The sequence below is a fragment of the Lemur catta genome, chromosome 11 (genome assembly GCF_020740605.2).
Source record: "Lemur catta isolate mLemCat1 chromosome 11, mLemCat1.pri, whole genome shotgun sequence".
NCBI lineage: Eukaryota > Metazoa > Chordata > Mammalia > Primates > Lemuridae > Lemur > Lemur catta.
In genome coordinates this window covers 55,063,723-55,087,234 of record NC_059138.1, presented here as the reverse complement: position 1 = coordinate 55,087,234, position 23,512 = coordinate 55,063,723, and the positions used below count along the sequence as shown (strand labels likewise).

Genomic DNA, 23,512 nt, shown 5'->3' with positions numbered 1-23,512 from the left:
TTTGATGCGTATCAAAAGTCTAATACCAACAAGATGGTATGGAAGACACTAGAATTATAGCCATGGTCCCCACCCTTAATGAGCTTACAGTGAATTTATGGACACAATACATACAACAGGATGGCAAACAACTGGACACAGACGCATGTGCTACAGACTATTACATTCAAGAGTATAGAGGACAAGAGTTCAGCTAGGCTCAACTAGTCAGAGTTCCATTGTTTTGGTGACGAATTAATACTCTAAGCTTAGTCTTGAAGTAGAAAGTAATACAATGTTGGAAAAAAATATGATTCTGTGTAGGGTGAGGAGCATGAAAGGAAAGGTGATATTAAGAAAAGAACCTGGGTCTTGGAGTTGTTCGTTCCTAAATTTCAATCCCAAAGATTCTACTTACTACTAATTTAATTAAAATCCACAAGGCTAAGTTTCTTTATCTGTATGTTATTTTAGGAATATTGTAAATTTGTGTAACATAGGGAATTATAAGAAGAAATTACTGAAAGGCCAAAAAGAAAAGAGAGAGAGAAAGAGAGAGCAACAGAGGGTAGGTGGAAGATTGAGTGTGGCGGATTCTGCAGAATAGCCCTGGGGGAAAGGAGTGTGAGGTACAGTAAACCCAGAACTATCTGCCTGTCCAGGAGTGAGAGTAAAGAATGAACAAGAACATTGATGAACTGAGCTTCAGGGCCCCAGACCTTGGTAGTAAACAACTCCAAATCTACAAATAGTAAAAGCAATGGACACTTGGGAAAAGGACGATGCACTGAGAGTAAGGTGCCACTTAAAACGCTTATCATCCCAAACAAGGTAAAACAAATTTACAAGCATTTTCTTCATACTGGGTGAGAAAGAAATATACTATTAAATATTAAAAGGTTTATAGCATGCAAAATATTAAATGTAAATTAACAATACTGTACCTATTATAGCAAAATTTTAAAAATATGTAATTGATATTCTTTACAGTGAATTTTTATTGTTTTATTTCAGCAAATGTTTATTTCAATGCCTTCATTTACTTCAGCCCAGTTTTCTTAATCCCATTTTCCATAAAATTTTAAGTTTCTTCAACCACGAATTATTGTAAGAATTAATCCTTAATTTAGATAGAGAAGCTGTAGTATAACTACTATGTATACTGGTTCTAAAGATTAACAAAAATGTATGTAAGTAAAAGGGTTAGTGCAGTAATTAGCATATCATATGGCCTTAATACATTATAGTTTTAGTAATTATTATTTTGACTCAGATGTGCAAGGTGCTTGGGGGACGAAACTAGCACAGACAATAAACCGGTCTTCCTGCTTGAAGCAGAGAATTGAATAGGCACTTAAGAAATAACATTGATCTTCAATGCCAACAAGACATTGGGTAATGATTGGCAAAAATTGAGAGCACCTGCACATTGTTGTTCAGAAGGGCCAAATAAAGTGATAGTTTTAGAAGAATAATCTTGGGACAAGGGCAAGGATAAACTGTGAAAGATCACCTGAACGGAATCCCACAGAACCTAATGAACAGGCAGAAAGACCTGGCCTAAAGATGGGGCACAGAGAATGAACACAAACGAACCAACTTGAGTGACATTGCAAAGAAAGAAATACACAACATAACAAAAGACTGTATAGGTAAAGAAGTGAAAGAATAAAAGATGACTAGAAATTTCACATCTGAAGGAGAAATAAATACAAAAACCAGCTTGTTCAGTTGCACAGAAAAAGAAAGAATGAAAAAACAGGGAAAAGGAACTCAATATCTTTTACGTTAAATTTGAGATGAAAATAAGATGTTCATGTGAACAGGTTCTACATGCTCCAGGATTGGAGTGTGAATCTGGGAGTAATTCCTATAGCGTCATAAAAAAAAATCAGTTCATTGAATACAAAACTGAGTTCAAGAATCTAGTCGTGGGAGAAAACTACTCTTCTGATGCAGAACGAAAACAGGAAGAAAAGGATCTATACAGAAGGAGAACCTGAAAATATCAAACAAAACAAAACAAGGCATCATGGATCTCCTTAAATATGTGATCATGATATGACACTGAAAAGTTAAAGAGGATTCAGTCTAAAAAAAGGTCCCTGGATATTTCCAAAAGCAGGCAAATAATTTTGATAGCAACAGATTTGATAGAAAATTAAGATTAGAAACCAAAACCAGAATTTTACTATATTTTAAGTTTAATTCTATTCAGTGTACTTGGTCATTTTTGTTAATTAATGGACTGGCGAGAGTAGGGAAAAAAGTTCTATGCAGTTATGAAGTGAAGGCAGTTAGTATAGACCACTTATTTGTGGATATCCACACTAAAAGAATAAGTGATAACAGCATAAAAAACACAACAGGAAAACAAAAAACAAAATAATTTATTTAAAAAAAAAAAGAAATACAGATAGCCAGTAAGCATCTTAAAAGCTCAAAAACAAAAAATTTAAATTTAAAGAGTGATATTATCTAACTTTTCAAATTATTTTATAACATAATATTCAATCTTAATGAGGATACAGTAGATAAGTCTTAGACGCTGCTGGGGGAGTAAAAATTGAACAACTTTTCTGAAGGGCAGTTTAGCAATGTGTTTTTAAAGTATTTCAAATGTAATGCCCCTTGACATAGTAATTCTAGTCCTAGGAATTTATTTCAAACAAATAATCAGTGCGTACATTAATGATTTCTATATAAAAATGCTAACTTCATGAACACCTTGTAAGCAACCTATTAGAAAAACAACATGTAAGTGGTTTATGTATACTACAGCATAATATAGCCTTAAAATCTATTGTAAAAATTATTTAATGACATGGTATGATGTCATTATTTATTATTATTATTGTTCAAGATTAGGCTCTGGAGTTAGATATCCTTGGTTTACAGTCAGGCTCTGCCACTTACTTTCTGTGATTGTATATGTGGAGACTTAGCTTCCTTATGTATAGAAAAGAAATAATAAAATACATATTTAATCAGGGCTATGAGCAGGATTAAATAAGATGCAAAATATAAAGAGCACATTGCCTGCCATATAGTAAGTACTCAAGAAATATCTTGGTGAATAAAACATGTAAAAAAAATGCAAAACCATATATTTAGTTGATCCTAATTTTGTAAATAAAGGCATACACACACACACACACACACACAAAAAAAAAAAAAATCTGGAAGGAAATTCACCAGCAGAATTTTAACAGTGGACAACTTTAGCTGATGTGATTATATGAGATTTTTATTTTCCTCTTTATGTTGTTCTACATTTTCCAAATTTTTAACCATGAATGTATATTACCTTTATAACTTTAAAATGTCATCACACACTCTAATTTGACAATTGATGATAGCATTTTATGGCTGGGAAAATGTCTAAAAAGTTTTCCTTTAGACTGAAGCATTATAGTCATCTGCTCTCTGTTAAACACACACGTGCATAATCATAAAATAACTAGGCTAATGGTTCAGGATTTGAGGATCTATAATCTATAATCCAAAGCCAAAAGGATATTTTTTCAAAAGGGATGTATGAATTAATACACACGGTTTTGAGCTTATATATTTCAATAGAAATTTTACAATGCCCATCATATACAATTAAATAAGTAAAAAAACCCACAATGTTTATAGCACTTCCTTATTTTCTTCATGCATTTGTATAAACACACTTAATTTCATGTGCATCCATGTGCCTAAAAACGGGGAGAAAATTCTGGAAAAAGTACTAAAAGAAAAAAATACCAACCTAAAATTCTACACAGAGAAAACATTTTTTTAAAGGTGAAACAAAGACTTTTTCAGACATACAAAACTGAAAGGAACACATTACCAGAAGACCTGGTGGTAAAATGTTAAAGGAAGTGCTTCAAGGGAGAAGGAACATGATACCAGAAGGAAACACGGATCTCCACCGAGGAATGAAGAGCACTGGACATGCTCACTAAGAAGACAGAAGAGCTCCAAGCTATAAAACACTCCATGCAACAAAAACAGTGACAATGTTTGATTTGATTATTATTTCCATCAAAAGGATGTTTATTTTAAATTTTTCTTGTTTCAAAAGTGATACATTCCTTAAAGAAAAAATTTAAAAATCTGATACACAATAAAAAAAAAACAAGGAAATAAAAACCATCTTTAAATTTTAAAAAGGAAGTAAGGAAGGAGGGAGAGAAGTACGAGGCGGGAGTGGGGGAAGGAGGAGAATTCTATAGAGTTTGCTATTCGAGGGGCTTTTCACTGTACCTTTTTGTCGAGGTAGCCTACTTGATGACTAAGGTAAAGACAAGCTCAAGAAACTAAAAATGAGCAGAAGAGGGAGGAGAGGTAAAGAAGATTAGACAGGGGGTTAGAGGGATAATGTTTAAAAAAAGGGTAGCAACTCAGGTTTATTCTCACCACAGACTGAAATATTACCCAGTCCTATAACCCACTCCATCATGAGCCAACAGAGTATTGAATATATATCAATGGTTATTATGGTAGGGAAAAAGTTTTCTGCTGTCTGACACCCACTTTGCTTGCGTCTCTTATCCTGTGAGACGATAACTTTCAGACGCAACCTCACAGAACAGTAACACTGATGATCTCTCTCAATCCTTGGCTGTAATTAAAAGCACAGAAAAGATAAGGGATGACTCCCGGTGGTAAAAATGACACAGACAGACCTCTGCATCAGACCATCCCAGAATATAGAGAATAATCCGTTCTATGCATAATCTAGACTTTCCCAAAATTTTTCAGAATAGCAGAGGAAATAGCCTGTTTTCCCTGGAAACACTGTCGACTGGAATGGAATTTATGGGAATGTACCTGGCGAGGCTGTAAAAGCCATTTCATCCTGGCCAGCTCCTCAATAGTTTCCATGTGCTTATAATAAACCAAAGTGTGCAACACCACTGCTCTTCAGCCTCACTGTGATAGTGCTGAGACTCCTCAATTCTTAATCTAAAAACCAGAATCAGTGGGCATAAAGCTAATGAAAATATAGAAGCTGGCCTATTCTAGGTTTTGTTTAATGTTACTGGATAGTTATTTATTGACACGATGTTTCTGGGAAGGGGAAAATAAAACCCAACCCTACCTCACATGGCTTATATCAACAAAGCAACCAAAGATGAATGACAGGGAGACCAGCTGGAGCAACATTAATGAACTTTGGTCAACAGAGATGTTCCCTAAAATGCTAGCTAGTGAAGTTTTAAATGTATGTGAAAATTCATGTCAAAGCCGTAAGAGTCCAACTCTCTAAGGGGTAAACAAGCAAAATATTTGATCAGAAGAGTGACATGAGTGTGTGCACAGAGAGGAAACCATCTACTAAGGGATTATGACAGACTCAATTAAAACAGCAGTTTCCATACAGGGTTCTTCTAGGCTGGAGGGTACCCTCAGGGGCAGAGATGGGTTCTTAAGAGAGAGTGGATTTCCTGTAGGATAAGCATAATAGGACTGTTCATCTGTTTTATATGTTAGTATTACTCCAAAGATGGTCAAAAACAATTAAAATCACTTGAAAACCCATACTTGAATGAGGATAAATTACACAGTACCTTAATTTCATATTTGATAGCTCTCCTAATAAAACTGAAAAGGATAGTGTTTTAAAATGATGATGAACAAAAGCTAGAGAAACAAAAATAGGAGCCAAAACCAAAACAGATCCCCAACACACATTTAATTTGCCTCCTTAGCACAGCATCATTAATACCATCCATGTGAGTTACTCTATAAATCGGCATTTTGAATTATGTTATTATGAAACTAATCCTGTTTTATAGAATCTTGAAAGAGGACTGGAGAATCACTAGTGTGTCAAAGTGTCCTGTGTGCAATCCTGACAATTACATTTCTGGCAATAAAAAATAATGATCAATATAAAATATTATTTTACTAAAAACTAAAACAGAAGGTGGAAATGGCTGTCATGTCATTCAGCTAAATCACAAGCTATCCTGTAATAGGCAGAGTAGCACAAAAACAAAAACAAACAGAAAAATGTTAAGCCCAAGGAAATGTTTCAAAAGTGATTAAAGTGCAAGGATTTACTCATTTGACAAATATTTATTGAGCACCCTCTATGCTTAAGGCATCATATGAGAAGATACAGACAGAAAAAGCTTGACAAAAGAAAATTTAGAAAGTAGGACATAATATCAAAGAAAAAGGAAGACTCTAAACTTTTTAACTACACTGGATAAATCAGGAGATAAAGTATCCAAAATATGGTGAGAGTTTATGAGCCATATAGAAGTAAAAACAATCACAATGAAAAGGCTTCTTGTGTGGGGGCAGGAAAGGGGGAGAAGAGGGAGAAAAAAAAACCTTCTATATATGTCTGCTTATTTAACATTCCTTGAAGGAAGTATGACTAAATCTGAGATTAAATTGAAATAAGTTTTCTTAAATAGGAAGCGTTAAGAAACTACAGCAAGCTGGAAAACTATAATACAGAATCTTATCCTTTTAAAGGTAACAGGAACTATTACGGAGAACATCTAAGCCAGACCCTCAATAACTGAGGTCTGAAGAGTAACCTCTGTAGAATGACAACCTCATCATTTTTAGTGGTAGTTTAAACACTATGTACAAGTATTATATATTCTAAGTTTGGGGTAATTTGTTTCAGCAGCAATAGAAAATCAATACAGATGTTGCAATCTCTGAAAAAAAAACCTAAATATTCCATATTAATTAGCTGAAATTTAAAATAACCCCACAAACTAGGGCCATTCAACATTTGGGCATGTATTAATTTTAGGCTTTTTGAGAAAGAGAGACTAAGAGAGACAGAGACAAAGACGGACAAAGAGAGAAAAAGAGAGAGAGAAATGAATAAATAGAACACATATTCACACAAGAATGGCATCCTATTAATCATACTGTTTTGTAAACGCTTAATATGATACTTTTCTATATCAATAAGTATGCATATCATTACTTTAAAAATTATTATTGACTAGAGGCAGAAACCTACTGTTCTTTGTATAACTTTCATATGTTGCTACCTTTCAACTAGTAAACAGGCAACACTATGCAAATGAGCACACCAGTAATGGTGGTGATAATAATATAATAGTTTACAAGATACTAAAACTGTCATAGGTCTAATTATGAAACCACTTATTTTCTCATCTACACACACACTCTCAATTTTCTTACACATATATAATAAAATATATGGACTGGAAGATCTCTGAAGTCCTTCTGACTACCAAGATTTACAATTCTGTATATAGGTTGTGTACCTTTCAATAGTTTTTTCACAAGATTCTTCCCAGAATCACTATTTTTTTACTAAATTTCAAGCTTTTACTTGGTTTGAGAACAGTTCCATATACAAACAGAACTGTGGAAGGTTTCTCATTTACATAAGCTTATTTAGTGCTTACAATAATCCTGTAATGTAGATAACATGAAAAGTGTAATTTGTTCAATATCCCATAGCTGATAAGTAGAGGGAATGGAATTAAAACTCCTGGCTACATGACCTTAAAGATTCTGCTCATTTCTTCACATTAAGTTGCCTCTCTTACTGTATTTGCTGAGGCATTTTCTAAGTACCTATTACGACAGCAGCAAGATTAGTGTACTACATAAACATTCATTTAAAAGGAGGGAGGAAATGCACTGGGACTGATACAGCACAGTTCTAAGATTGGTATAAATGATGAAACTATGCAGGAGGGAAAAAGTCAGTAAATAGGCTAATAGAAAATAAACCTAATTTAAAAATGAATGAGGGAAAAATAAATAGGTCTGTGTTTAAAACAATGACAACTGGTTAAGTGTTCAATGCAAAATTTTCCATCTTTTTGTTTTTTAATCAAGTTGTATTTTGGTTTGGCTTTGTGGCCAGTTCACTTAAGAAAGATGGTATATAATAATTTAATAATGTTTGAATACTAACTATAAACATTATTTCCTATCACCCTAAAGTGCCTCAAAATTTTTCATCAAACTTCATTACAAATGAGGTAGATTTTACAAAGACATTTTAGCTTCCTTGGAAGAAAGGTGCTAAACTAATAATGGGAAATACTACTACCATTGTGTAATTCATTAAAGGAGCAAAGAGGTTATTTCCTTAACTACTCTGAAAAGGAGGAAGACTGTTAATAAATTTCTTTCAAACACAAAATATTCATATCCCACTTTAAGTGTGACATATGTAGTCAGCTGAACATTCACTCAAAAGATTCATTTCAAATCTTCTCTGTGCAAAGTATTACGCTAAGTGTACTTTTTATTATACTGGCCATGGGAACACAAACAAGGCTACTGACTAAGATGTTGTCCCCAATGACATGGGAAAGAAGATACAGAAAGTGTGTAATTTTCTATTTACATAAATCAATTTAGTTCTCCTTAAGAACCATCTGATAATATATTTTTAATATGAAAAATAATGCTACTATGGGTCTCACCAGATTCACAAATTATTTTTAACATGCTTTATTATTTCCTGATAAGATGACTAAATGATATATACTTAAGCATTGAAAAAAAATCCAAGCTACTCAACGTCCCATTAAAAAAAAGATGATATTTCTTTGAATTTGACAATCATATTTTTGGGTCTACTTTTATTTCTACTGCCAACTGCTATGGTTTGAATGTGTCTGCCAAATTCATGTGTTGAAAACTTAATCCTGAATGCAACAGTGTTGAGAGGTGGGACCTTTAAAAGGTTATTAGGTCATGAGGGCTCTGCCCTCATGAATGGATTAATGTTGCTATCATGGGAGTGGATTCACTACCTCCAGAGTGGGTTGCTATGAAAGTGAATTTGGCACCCTCTTGCTCTCTCTTACATGCACTCTCTTGCCCTTCTGCTTTCTACCATGGATGACATAGCAAGAAGGCCCTCACCAGACGTGGCACCTTGGTCTTAGACTTCCCAGCCTCCAGAACCGTAAGCCAAATAAATTTCTGTTCATTATAAATTATTCAGTCTCAGGTATTCTGTTATAGGAGCAGAAAACTAAGACATCAACCTTTTGCTTCTAGCCTCAACTTGATACATCAGGAGCCTAGTATAATGATTAATCAAAATCTTTAAAGATATATGTAGCTCGAGATGATGAAAGCTAAGACATAAAATAATGATGTGCCCTGCTGTGCATCAGAATTATCCAGGGTGGATGTTTAAACACAGACTGCCAGACCCCTCTCTTAGAGATTTTAATTCTACAAGTTTAGGTGGCACTCAAGAACCTGTGTTTTTAGATAAAACACATTTGGAGAAACAAATCTCCAGAATTACCATCAATGCAGAATTAGAGCTCCTAATTTATTTTCTATCTCTATAATTTTCAAAAATGCCAAAACTATTATCATTTTTTCAACATTTTTGAAGTGAAACTATATGCTGACCTCCACAGTACATGGTCTTTAACTATATACACCCACGTTTCTGCCCACTTCTCACTAGAGAGAGAGCTGAATGAAGATAGGTATAGATAGATAGATCTAATTTATCTAATATATATTACAGAAAACAGACATTCTGCCTACAAATCAGAAAGTTGAATTCATGTGTTTTAACAACTGCCACATTTGAGAAACACTCTGAAATTCTGTCCCCCCCTCAAAAAAAAATCAAAAGAAGAAAGCAACCTCTGAAAGAATTCCAAGAAAAGTTCCCTAAGATTTTAAATTAACAACTGTTAGCTTACCTGCCATCCACGTAGGCAGGACCACCTTCTGTTATTGTCTTGACAAATATTCCCAGCTTTTCAAGTCCAGCATCTGCTCCAACACCCATTCCAATAATACTTATACCGAGACCATCTTCATCTATGAAAAAGGAAAAAACAAAACAAAACAGAACAACCTGTTTTACACTAGTCCACGATTACCTGGCAAGGCCTATTTGCTGCTTCTAATTTTGTGCTTCTCCATGGATAGGACATATGGTATGCTTGCCATAGAAGATTTTTTTCATAAGCTAGGGAGTAAGGGTATCTAATATGATCCTCCAAAAGGCTCACAAATTTAGTCTCTTTTTACTATTGCAGTTGGTAATTCACTGTGGTCCAAAGAAAAGGAAATAATTTGGTTATGCATAATCAATCTGCCTTAACAAACAGATTCCCAAAATAATCCTATGAATTGTTGTAAACATAAAAGCTCAAAAATTAAAACACATATAGAATTTTAAAGAATGTGATCATAACATATCTGGAATTTCTCCTTTATTTATGTAGTCAGTTTTCTTCTCTTTTTTACTTGTCCATTCATTTAATAAGATAGTATGTGTCTTTGAGTATTGTCCTTGGTGCTATTACAAAAGCAAATATACTTATCAACAGCTACAATATATACATACACACACAGAGCTTTGGCATGTTTTTCCTTCCTATTTGCTTTATACAAATAAGACTGTATCTACATCTCTCTGCAGCTTACTTTTAAAAATCCAATGATATGTCATGGATATCAATTTATATAGCTCTAAATCATTTCTAATGGCTGCATAATATTTCATGGTGAAATGTTATCATAATGTATCCAACCATTTCTTTATTCAGAAGTACTCACTTTTGTTTACATTTCATTGGTCCTGTGAACAATACTGATAAACAGTAGCTTTTTAAAATTCACTTACAAATCACATGTTTATTCATATTACCATTTTTCCTCTCTGTGAAAGTATAAAGTTTAATAATCAAAGAAATAAAAGACACACTACTTTGTGTACCACATTTTTTGGTTAACATTCAAAGTTATTTTCTGATGCTCACAAAGTCTTTGCAATCATGGTTTATTAGCAGCATAAAAAATAAATAATAGCTAATCAACAGTGATGGACTATTAAGGAAAAACTAGCCCACATACTAAATGGAATGCTTTATGTTTTTAAAAGACTTGTCAGCAATAACCTTTACTAAGTATTCTTAATTAGTATTCTTTCAAAGAGGGTTCATTTCATTGATTACTACTTGTGATCAACTTCCCCTTCCTAAGCATGATTCACAATCCCACATCTTAATTCTATATATGTTTAAAAAGTTGTCATTTGGCAAAAATGTGACTTGTTTGCTCAGTGGTATACTAAAGGAATTTTTATAGTATATCTCCTGGATTCGTTTTCTGATGTGAACCCCAGCTGAAGGCATTACCACATTGATTCAAGCATTAGCATCTCTCCAGTGTGAGAACTTTAATGTTGACTAATGGATAAGTAATCACTGAATACTTTCCTCATTCGTTACATTTAGAATGTTTGCATACATGTGATTTCTCATATGTATTTTATTCAAATTGTTTCTCTGGTATAAATACTCTGATGTTCATCAGGAAAATTTATCATGCTAAAAATTTTTCTACACTCATTACAGTGTTAGAGTTTCTCCCCAGAATGAGTTTTCTTGTGCACATGAAGGTTAGACATGTGCTGAAGGCTCTTCCACATGGGTTATGTGTATAGGGTTTCTTCTTCCCCACATGAACTATTTCGTGTGCATAAAGGTTAGGTATGGCTGAATTCTTGTTCACCTTCATCATATTGACAGGGTTTCTCTAGAGTGTGAATATGTTCACATTGGTAAGGGATGAATGATTACTGAAAATCCTTCCCACAGTACTTACATCCATATAAATTTTCTCTCCCCAGTGTGTTGCCCTTGTGTTGTTTAAGAAATGATCACTGTAGCCTCTTCCACACTGAATAATGCCATAGGGTTTCTGTCCTGTATGAAATCTCTGGTGTATCTATGTATTAGCATTCTGGCTGAATTCTTCCTCACATTCATTATATTTACAGGGTTTCTCTTCATTGTGAATTATCACACGTCAAGCCAATGTGGAGCTATGAGTGCAACTTTCCCATACTTATTACGTTCAAAGAGTTCCTTCTCAAATGTGAAATCTCTGTACTGACATGCCATTAAATAGTTTGTTCTTGCAACTATTCTGAGTGAAAATTACTTCTTGGTTTTTTAAATCTATTTTCTCTGCCTGGACTCAGATCTCAATAAAATTCTCTTTCTTTCATTGGTCCTCCCATTGCTTTAACAGAAAATTACTCAGATTTGTAGAGCTGAAAACCCAGATGTGGAAAAAGCAGTATTAACCAAAGCCATCCTCAATTGTAATGAAAACTACTAATACCTATAAGGACAAGGTGATGACTGAAGGGCAAGCAATACAAGGAGTGGGATCACCCCACAGAGACCAGGTGGCTGATTTTCTGGAGCATTTCATTTTTCCACAGTTTTCTCCGAGATGTGTCATGCATGGGAGAAGTCCTAGGCTGCAGACTTGATGGCCAATGACTCCTGTGGCTGCACTGTCAAGAACCTAGCAGCCAGCCTGCCTTCCTCTGTGTATGCTCCTAGGGACAGGCAAAGCTCTAAATAGGCAAAGCAGCCGTGAGAAGATGGGAAAGACAGGGAGGCCATGTTATTATGGAAGATGCCATCACCATACTCTGGAGCTCAAAGCCTACGTTCTCTCAGGAAAGGCACCCACGTTGGTTTATCATCCCCCTCACTGCTAACAAGTTTGAGCCTGTATTCGCAGTAGCATGGGTCATTAGGTTTCCTCTTCAGGAAATTGCTAATTTTTCTATTAATACTAAGTTTTACCTGTATCTTTTTTACTATCTGATAATTTCAAGGATTCTTAGCATATTATACATATTAACTCTCGGTAATCTGTAACGCAGCTCCCCCCACCCAACAAGCCAAATTTATCACTTATCTATTAGCTTTGTCTTTAAAATTATAGGTGATTGAACTGGTTCATCTTTTCTAACTTCTGGTTTCCCATTTTGATTAAGCCCCTCCTCCCACAAGCCTAGATCATATATGTACTTATATAAATTTTCTTTATAGATCTTTATTTTATTTTTAATATTTAAGTCACATGGAGTTAATTTTTTTTCTTCTCCCCCTTTCTAGTTTTCATATATGATGTAACAAAGGTGTTCAACTTTGTATTCTTCCAGATAGATGCTCAGTTATACCAGAACAATTTATAAAGCATGCTGTTACTTTTAGGTTGAAATATAATGCATGTCATACATTAAATTCTCATGCATACTAACATCTTTCTCTGGATTTTCTATTTTGTTCCACTGATAGATTTCTATGTGAATACAATTTGTTCTGATTACAGAAGCTTTATTTTATATTCAGATATCTGGTAAATTAAGTCCTTCAAATTCTTTTTCATTCTTTTTCCCTTAGGCCTATATTTCTCCATATCAAATATAATATTACTTCCTGCAGTCCCCTCTCCCAACCCGACTTTGTTGGCAGTTCTATTTGAACTGCACTAAACTTACATATTAATTTACAAAGAGGCTTTTCAATACTAAGTCTTCCTATCCAAGAATATATCTTTCAATTTGCTTATATGTCTTTCAAAAAGATTTTATTATTTTATATAGATAAATTCTGTTTTTCTTAGTAATAAAAATAAGTATTTTGTTGTTTTGATGCTACTGTAAATGAAACAGTTTTCCCATTTTCATTTCTAGGTTCTTTAATGTGAATATAGAGAAAAAGGCATTAGTTTTCTTATATAGATGTGATGTCCTCCTTCACAAATTACCTTGCCAATTCTAATATTTTAAAATTAGAATCAATTTAGTTATAGATATAGACATGGATACATCAGTAAATGGTGATGCTTTTCTTCTTTTACTTTCTGTTATTTATACTGATCATTTCATTTTAAGGGCATTCTAAATTTGATGCCTAGTTTATTGTTGTTTTTTTTTCAGAAATCTTTTCTTTACATTTTTTAAATTTTTATTTTTTTTTATTTCCAAATATTACAGGGGCACAAACATTTTGGTTACGTAAATTATTTTTGTACCACTAAGGCAAAGTTATAAGTGCGCCATCCCCCAGATAGTGCGTATCTTACCCTTTGTGTGTGAATTTATCCACCATCATCCTTCCCCTCCCACCCGCTTGATTTCTGATGAATGTTATTTACATATGTGCACAGAAGTAAGTATTGATCTATTAGTTTTAATTGAAATATCTTCAGTGTTTACTCAATTTAAAAATTGAATTCTCTGTTGGTACTATGATCTGTCATATGCAAAATATTTAGGCTATTTCCATTATGCACTACTTTATAGAGTTTTCATTTCAAGTGGCTAAATGTTATCAAATTGATATGTTTTCATGATTGTAGCCTTTTTCTTTTCAATGTTATGGGGATAAATTTCCTAATAATGAACGACTTTCTATCCTTGTATCTAAAATGCTATTTGTATTAATGTATTTTTCTCTTTAAATATTTCTATATTTGATATTTTATTTCGTTTAGAATTTTAAAACATATTCATAATTGGAGTTGTACTATAGCAATTTTTTTGTAGTTTTTGGTGTAGAAGGTCATATGTTATTTTGATGAAATGTATTAAAGAGCTTTCCTTCATTACCTATGATATAAAGTAGTCTAAATAACACTGGTTTTATGTGTTCTTTAAAAGTACAATAGAACCATTTGGTTCTGATGACTTTTTAATGTTTTATCTTTAGTCATCATTCTGGTTCCTTCTATGGCAATTAGTCTATTTTACTTGAGTTGATTTTGATAATTCATATATTGTTAGGGAATAATAAATTATTTCTAGGTATGTACTTTGTTTGCCAAAGAAATTTAGTGGTTGACTACTCTCTTATACTGTATACTCGTATATATTTGCTTTCCATTCCTAACTTGCATAGATTTGCTTTCAATTTTCTTCAGTAAGTATTGTGAAAAATTGATATATTTTATGGATCTACCTATTCAATGAAAAAGCTTCTCATTAACTTATTTGGCTTTTTTTTCTGTCATTAATATTGTTTTTCTTTATACTATTCTCCCTTTCCAGTTTATTTGATTTATTTTGTTTACTTTTTCCGATTCCCAAGATAACAGCTTTTTCCTTTTCCTTTTTTTTCTTTTAAAGAAAGAAGTTAAGGATATAACTTTTCTCCTGAGTAAGGCTTTTGATGTGTATTAAAAATTTTTTAAGTGCAATCCTTATAAGATGGTTTAGAATACTAGTTTTCATTTCTCTTTGCTCAAACATCTACCTAGGAATATATTATATAATTTCCAAATTCTCAAGATATTAAAGAAGCTTTTAAAATTTTTCCAAAGGATAAGATTTTTTCATTTTAAATATAGCTTTAAATTGAGATGATCATATTAATCCACTCCTCTATGTCCTTATTTGTTTTGTCCACAGATCTGTCTAGTTCTGGAAAAAATGTATTGAACTCTCTAATAATTGTATTTCATTTGGTTATATTCTAGTTCAATTCCTCTAGTTTAATTTTCAGTATGAAATATAGCATATATACAAAAGAGTATGTATGCCAGTAGATAACATTTAACAACAAAGCATTATGTTTAAAGAATAAAAATAAAATAAACATCCATGTATCAACAAAGACATAGAATATTACCAATACTTCAAAAGCCCACTTTGTACCCCTCCCTGATCTCATAACTGTTTCCTCGGTGATCATTATCCTAAACATTGTGTTTATCGTTTCCTCGTTTTTTTTTTTACTACTCCTTTTTTAAAAACTACTTATTTGTGTATCTCTAAACAATATGATGTTTAACTGTTTTTTTGTTTCAAAATTTAAATGAATGGAATTATGGTGAATGGCTTCTTCTGTGATTTGCTATTTCTATTTTACCTTTACTTCATGTTTGTAACAATCACACACTGCAGCATAAACTGTGGCTCATTCACTTTTACTGTTGAGCATTATTTTATTAACTAGATATGCTACAATGATGTATAGACTCTATCTACTACCACCAGCAAATATTTGCATTGCTCTTATTTTTTGTTATTATAAGCAATGCAATGGCCCTGCTGTTTCCGTATGGCCCATCAGCTAAGAGTGGTTTTCATATTTTTAAATCTACGAAAAATGTAAGCATCACTGTTTACTTCACTTTAACCACAAATGAAAGTGTCCTCTAACAGGAGTCATCAGTTAGTCATGTTTAGTGTAGTATGACTGGTATTCTTCATATCCTTTTCATCTAAGCAATTTTATGTTAAGTACTCACATAGTTTTCTGCTCTTTTTTCCTCACCTTTGCTGTTCTGAAAAAGCTGCTTTTTGTTTTATTTCCTTCCTGCTAATTGGGAAGTGAATCATTCAGATAAAGTAGGTAGGTGATGTGTTCCTTAAATCCTTACATATCAGCAAGTTTCCTTCTTTTACCAAGATAGGTAAATGCTCTCTGGGATGGATATAGGATTGTTGGATCATCATCCTTTTTATCCTCAGTGGCATGTGAAATTATATCTGTATCTCCCTGCTTCTGTGTTGCAAATAAAAAGTCTGACGACATTAGTCTAATTATTTTGCCTTTCCAAGTATTTTATAGTTGTTTGTCTGGTTTTTTTTTTTTTTTTTTTTTTTTGGCCTGGTATTTTGTAAGATTTTCTCTTTATATTTGAACATTTGGATTTTTCCCCAAGCTATGCCTAATCGTGGGATCAGTTTGGGGATTTTTCAGCTCTCTCACTCACAATGAGATAAGTCCTTTCTCATGTGAGGCTCGGGTCTTTTTTTCAGCTCAAGAAAATTTTCTTCTGCTTCTTCATATTACTTAGCATGTCCCTCCTCTTCCTCTGTCTTCTCCCCTTCTGTTGCCTACAACTTATATATTAGGGCTCCTTCATTATTTTTCCTGGATGTTTGCTCTGTCATTTGAGACTCAGTTTGCGACATCTCTTACAGGTCACCAATTTGAATCTCAACAATAACCAATCCTTTTCTCTTCAATTCCTCTAGTGAAAGTTTTCAATTGAAAATCAAGGAATTTGTTGTTACTAATTTGCTTAAGAATGCCTTTTTAAAGCCATATTGAATATCCTTGAGTGGGTTTTTATTTCTTTCTTTATTGTTATTCAAGTTATCAATTATCTGTTCTACTTTTTCTAAAGCTCTCTCAGCTGTGTTACTTTTTCTGATCATGGGTCATAGTCTAGTTGGTGGATCCCCGTCTTACATGATGATGATAAACACAGCAGCTCTGCTCCCCTGCTCCAGCGGTTACTGCAGCAGGTGGGCTGTCATTCCAGAGAAGAAAATCAGGAGGAAGCCCCTCTGTGCCCTCTTTTTCCTCCTCTCTTTGAGCTTCTCCCCTCAGATGTAGCGAGGATGTAGCCCTACTATTTAAATCTTCCTGGATTTCACTGCCTTCATTCCAAATGTCCATAATTTTCCAAAGGCTAACACAGACATTCCTCTTATCTTCCATATTCCAAGGCTACTCTCTCTCCACCAAAACAAAAAAACCCAAAAACAAAAACAATCATCTGTTCCCAAACTCTCATTTATACCAGCTCTCTCTGGGCTCTCAGATGCCCCAGCCCTTTCCAGGAATATCCACAAAGCACTGGGCCTCACTCATACCTCCCTGATCCTAATCACCATCTCAGCCAGCTAAAGTAGATGGGATTCTGTGGACAGTGAGAGGGATGAGGGTCTTTCAATCCCACTACCTACCCAGAATCTATATTAACTATTTTTGAAACTTAATAAATAAGACCCTCTGTGAGAATTAACATTTTATCCAATGCTTAGATAAAAGCCTACACTTTGGAAAAATAATTCTTAATCTAGCCAAATAATTGTTTATAAACACATATTATAAAAACAGATATTATAATGATTTTATAAACTCACGAACCTTTCTCTAGTTCCACTGGGAACAGGTCCAGCCTTTCAACACGTTTTTCAAGTTCAAACTCAGCTGAAGAAGCCACAGGGTCAACGTCATCATTTCTCCTGTCATACTCTCGATTGGAGTACGTGGTGAAAACCTGTAGTAAGAGACCAACAACAAGGTGATAATGCAAAAAAGACTCTTTCTTAATTAAAAAGAAAATCTGCTAGGTATCCAAGACTATGTAAATTACAACATTTGTGTGATGAATTGCTTCTAAACAAGTATTTTATATTCAAAATCAATTGACACGTTAAGAGAATGAAAAATCAATCAGGATAAAAATAACTTACCAATTTAAAAAATGTATGAGTCATTCTACCACATTTAATAATTTAAGAGACAACAGTAGTCACAGAATATATTATTTGAATAGCAATATTCATCACCTTTTATAAAATCAGAATATACCATATTAGCTGTAATGCTGTGCTGTTTCCTGATAAAACATCTTGAACGCGCCTAAGCAAACACCAACACTGAACCTATGGTATGGAGGTTTTTATGGTTTGACCCACACTAGCCCTGAGGTTGTACTGTGTCAATACTATAATGATATTTCAATCATAGGATCCCTGAACCTAGGCTATGTGAAAATGTTCTCATCTGTCATCCCTCATTTTATTTGCATATAGATTTAAATTACATTTTCAGCGAATCTTTCCATGAGATGACTATCAAAATATTACTCAAGAGCTATAGAACAAACAGGATACTGACAGCTCTTTATATCTTATCTAAATCATTCAGATGTAGCCTTAAGAAACTTGATAGTCTTTATCTCTGCTGAAATATTTGTTTTATTTGGAAAAAGACTGAATTACTTATCCAATTCCTCTCTAAATACACTAAAGAATATGTAAAAAAAGGAAATGTATAATCCATCAAGTCCAAATAATATGTATAATAAAAACTGATATTTTCAATTAAATTCAGCAATTATTAAGCATCTAAACTGTGCTGAAAAAACTGTGTCCCCCCCTAAAATCTAATAATCTTTAAATATATATAAAAAGCTATAAGAAAAACAGAAAGCAGAGTGTCAAAGATTAAAGAAATCATGTTTATTTCCTACAAAGCTGGCCTGCTAGTCCAGGTATGCTTTACATAGATATTACTGGAAAACTATTAATACCAATTCTTGTGTTCTATCTATGGTAACCTATAAACCAAGAATATATATTTTTATATAGAAGTAGATGTAGTATGGTTCCTAATGGTAATTACTTCTCAAAATCATGGCATTTGTAGGGTTTGTACCTGAAATGAATACTGTTTTTCTTCCTGACTTCCAACATGTTTTCATAACCCTACGTCATGTGGATCCTCATTTGGTCTCTACTGCATTTCTCCATTATAGTAAACAATACTGCATCAAAATGCACATTTCTATACTATGGGATTTGTACTTTTATTTATCTTTTTATAAAACATTCTCCCTATTTTGCCCCTTCCATAGAACCATTAATATTTTTCTTAAATTGTCACACTTATGACTTTCTCTTAGACAGTTTTTTAATCTTTTACTTCCTATATATTTTTTCCCTGAACTAAAATTTACAGAGTACCAACCCTATGCCAGACATTGTGCTGGACATTGGAGAAGGCACAGTTTCAAGTACCTCACAGCTTAGGAAGGATACAGAAATCAAAATAATTACAATATAATGTGATAACTGATGTAACAGAAGAATATAATGAATAATTTTTTATTTGCCTGAGAAAGGGAAGAATTTTGTGGAGGAAAGGATATTTGAGTCTTGAAGAATAAATAGGAGTTTGTATAACTGAGATGCAAAGGAATGTATATTTCAAATATAAGACCCTAGACTATATACACACACATAGTTTTTGGAAAACATCAATAGTTGAGTACACTACAATGCAACACGCTGATGGGAGCAAACTTTAATAATACACAAAAAAAGTTAGCTAGGTTTCGTTCTTCGATGTCCTGGCAACTACTGGCATGTATAATTTGATATTTGCCCTTCATCTACTTCTGCTAGTAGGTGTACCTATATGACTGTAGAACAAGGGTTTAAAACAGTCTTCGTTCTGGAACACAGCTCAATTTTGCTAGTACATAGTAAGTAAATAAATAAATAATGTGTGTGTCTGTGTGTGTGTGTGTGCGCACGTGTATAAAGTAAGTTTTGGAGAACTGTTTTGTTTCTTTTCTTTTAAGCCTAGTCAAGTGAAGCAGTGGGAATGGAGAAGGAACAAAGGAATCTGTAACTGGTTGTGATCAATTAGTCATAAACACCACTGCACTCAGACCAACCTTGGAGAACTATTTCAAATAAATTAACTTCTTCCTAAATTTTTTCAAGATCCCAACACTCTGCTGTCAAAATATTCTTCCCCACTCAGACTGGTTTATAAAGATCTTTTGAGGGTATTCTGAAATTAAATAAAACAAGCAGACAACTATAACATTACATATTGGAAAATGATACTTTGTATAATTTTCAAGACATCCAGCAAGCATATGACTATACCACTGTTTCATTCTATGTTTTCACAGAGAAGAAATAATGAGAATTAGTATTGTTATAATGACAATACAACCTATAGCAACCTACAGACTTAATGCAATCCCTAACTAAATACCAGTGACATTCTTCACAGAAATTTAAAAAATCCTAAAGTTTGTATGGAATCACAAAAGACCTTGAATAGACATAGAAATCCTGGGCAAAAAGAACAAAGCTGGAACTATCACACTATCAGATCTCAAACTACACTACAAAACAGTATGGTACTAGCATAAAATAGACACAGACCAATGGAACACAATAGAGAATCCAAAAACTAACCCACATACCTACAACCAACTGATTTTTCACAAAAGTACACTCACTGGGGAAAGGACAATCTCTTCAATAAATGATGCTGGGAAAACTGGATATCCATAGGCAGAAGAATGAAAATAGACTCCCACTTCTCACCCTGTCCAAATGTCAACTCAAAATGAATCAAAGACCTAAATTTAAGACCCAAAATGATAAAACTACTAGAAGAAAACATTGGGGAAATGCTCTAGCACAGTGGTCTGGGAAAAGATTTTATGGATAAGACCTCGAAAGCACAGGTAATAAAAGTAAAAATAAACAAATGAGATTATAACTAATTAAAAAGCTTCTGCACAGCAAAAGAAATAACAGAGTGAAACAACAATTTACAGAATGGAAGGAAATATTTGTTAACTATTCATCTGACAGGGGATTAATATTCAGAATATATAAGGAACTCAAATATGTCAACAGCAAAAAAACAATCCAATTAAAAATGGGCAAATGGCTGGGCATCATGGCTCATGCCTGTAATCCTAGAACTTTGGGAGGCTGAGGCAGGAGGACTGCTTAAGGCCAGGAGTTTGAGACCAGCCTGAGCAAGAGCAAGACCCTGTCTCTACAAAAATTAGAAAAATTAGCTGGGTGTGATGGTGCATGCCGCCTGTAGTCCCAGATATTTGGAAGGCTGAAGCAGGAGGATCCTTGAGCCCAGGAATTTGAGGTTGCAGTGAGCTAATGAGCTATGATGACGCCACTGCACTCTAGTGCCAACTGAGCAAGACCCTGTCTCAAAAACAAAAACAAAAAAATAAACAAAAATGGGCAAATGATCTGAACAACCATTTATCAAAAGACATACAAATAGCCAAAAATGCATGAAAAAATCCTCAACATGATTAATCATCAGGGAAATGCTAATCAAAATGACAACAAGGTATCATCTCACCCTAGTTAGGATGAATATTATAAAAAGACAAAAAATAACAAACATTGGTGATGATGTAGAGAAAAGGGAACTCTTATACACTGTTGGTGGGAATGAAAACTAATAACAGCCACTATGGAGAAAGGTATGGAGGTTCCTGAAAAAACTACAAATAGAACTATCATACGATCTAGCAATCCCACTACTGGGCATTTATCCAAAAGAATGGAAATCATTCTATTGAAGAAACACCTGTACCCTCATGTTTATGGAAGTGCTATTCACAATAGCCAAGATATGGAATCAACCAAGGTGTCCAATAACAGATGAATGGATAAAGAAACTGTGGTATATGTACACAATGGAAAACTATTCAGCCATAAAAAAGGATGAAAATCTGCCATTTGCAGAAACACGGATGGAATTGGAAGACATAATGTTGAGTGAAATAAGTCAGTTAAACACCCCATGTTCTCACTCATATGTGAAAGCTAAAACAATAGTTGTTCTCCTAAAAGTAAAAATTAAAACAGAGTATACTAGAGGCCAGAAAGGGGAGGTGGAAGGGAGAGATTTGTTGAAGGATACAAAATTACAGTTTAATAGGAAGAATAAGTTTTAGGGGGTTCTGTGATGCTGTAGGATGACTATACCTAATGATAACATATTGCATAGTTTCAAAGAGCTAGAAAGAGGACATTGAATGTTTCCAACACGAAGAAATGATAACTGTTTCAGATAATGGATATGCTAATTACCCTGATCAGATCACTGCACATTATATGTATAGAAACATCACTGTGTAACCCCTGAATAGTACAATTATTGCTTGTCAATTGAAAAAATAAAAAAAAAGTAAGATACATCTTCAGTTTGCTTATAGTCTGGTAAATTATATGAGCGAGCAGAAAAAGCTATGAATGTCTGAAAAACTCACTCAAGTATTGCTTACCCAGAAAATTCAAGAAATTTAACAGAAAGACTATTAGAATTAATAAGAGTTCAGTAAAGCACAGTAATTTTTAAAAGCCAATATCTGTATTAAAAAACAATAGCTTTAGAAAACAAAAATAATCAGAAACTATAAAATATCCAGTGATTATCAACCATAAATGCGGAAAGCTTTCTTTCTCTATAAAACTAAATGAAGAACACAAAAAACCCTGAATAAATGTAATGCTATATTATTTATACTGCATTAAAATCCTTAATATTGTAAAGACATCCCTGCTCCAAAATTACTGTAAATATCAGTTTACCCCAACTTAATGTATGAACTCAGGGCAATGGAAATTGAAATCCCACCCACGCTTTTCACTAACACTAACAAGCTGTTTGATAAAGGAGAATAAAGATGGAAACAGGCCCTGGTGGATATCAAAACAGAAAATAAAACTTCATTTATTAAGGCCATATAGTTTTGGCCCTGGGGTAGATTTATTTTTATACTCTATTCTGTTCTACTCCTTTTCTATTCAAATTAGTTAAAGTGGTACATTTAATAAATACTATGAAAAGAATTAAATTATCCATCTGAAAGACATTCCTATTTCATATTATTAACAAAATTAGAATTCGGACTGGTTAAAAACAAATATATATCTCCTACAAAAAGTGCCAAAAGAATATTTGGGACAATGTGTAGCTAACAGGCTAGAGAAAAAGTCACAGATCTGAAGTCCTAAAGGAAATGAATAAACAATTTTATTAAAAATAAATGCTAAAAACTTCTAGACAACAAAATATACCATAATGAAGTTATAAATCACAAATTAGGAGAAAATACTGTCAACTATTAAAATGAAATATGAATATTCATAATATGTAAAGGATTTTATCAATTCAAACAATGGCATGTATAAGGGAAAGAAAATTAATAAAGAATTCAATAACGAAGAAATACTAATGTCCAATAAATGATGTAAATATGCTCAACTTTATTAAAAATTAAGCAAATGCAAATTAAAACAAGGAGATACCATGTATTCATCCATAAGAATGGACTAAAAAAAAAAAAGACTGCAACATCCAGTGTTTGTAAGGATATAGAAAAAGGGATACTCTTGGTGAGAAAAAAAGCATAACTT

At 33.3% G+C, this 23,512-nt stretch overlaps 1 protein-coding gene across 1 annotated transcript in view; it reads right to left on the bottom strand.

Moving 5' to 3' along the window:
• Positions 1 to 23,512, bottom strand: part of LOC123646979 (neurabin-1-like) — a 180,004-nt gene that overhangs the window by 24,507 nt on the left and 131,985 nt on the right. Inside the window, exons 3-4 of the mRNA XM_045564150.1 lie at positions 17,667 to 17,847; positions 9,666 to 9,786 (exon numbers count right to left, since the gene is read on the bottom strand). Of these exons, the coding sequence (XP_045420106.1) occupies positions 9,666 to 9,786; positions 17,667 to 17,847 (302 nt within the window). The remainder of the gene's footprint in view (positions 1 to 9,665; positions 9,787 to 17,666; positions 17,848 to 23,512) is intronic.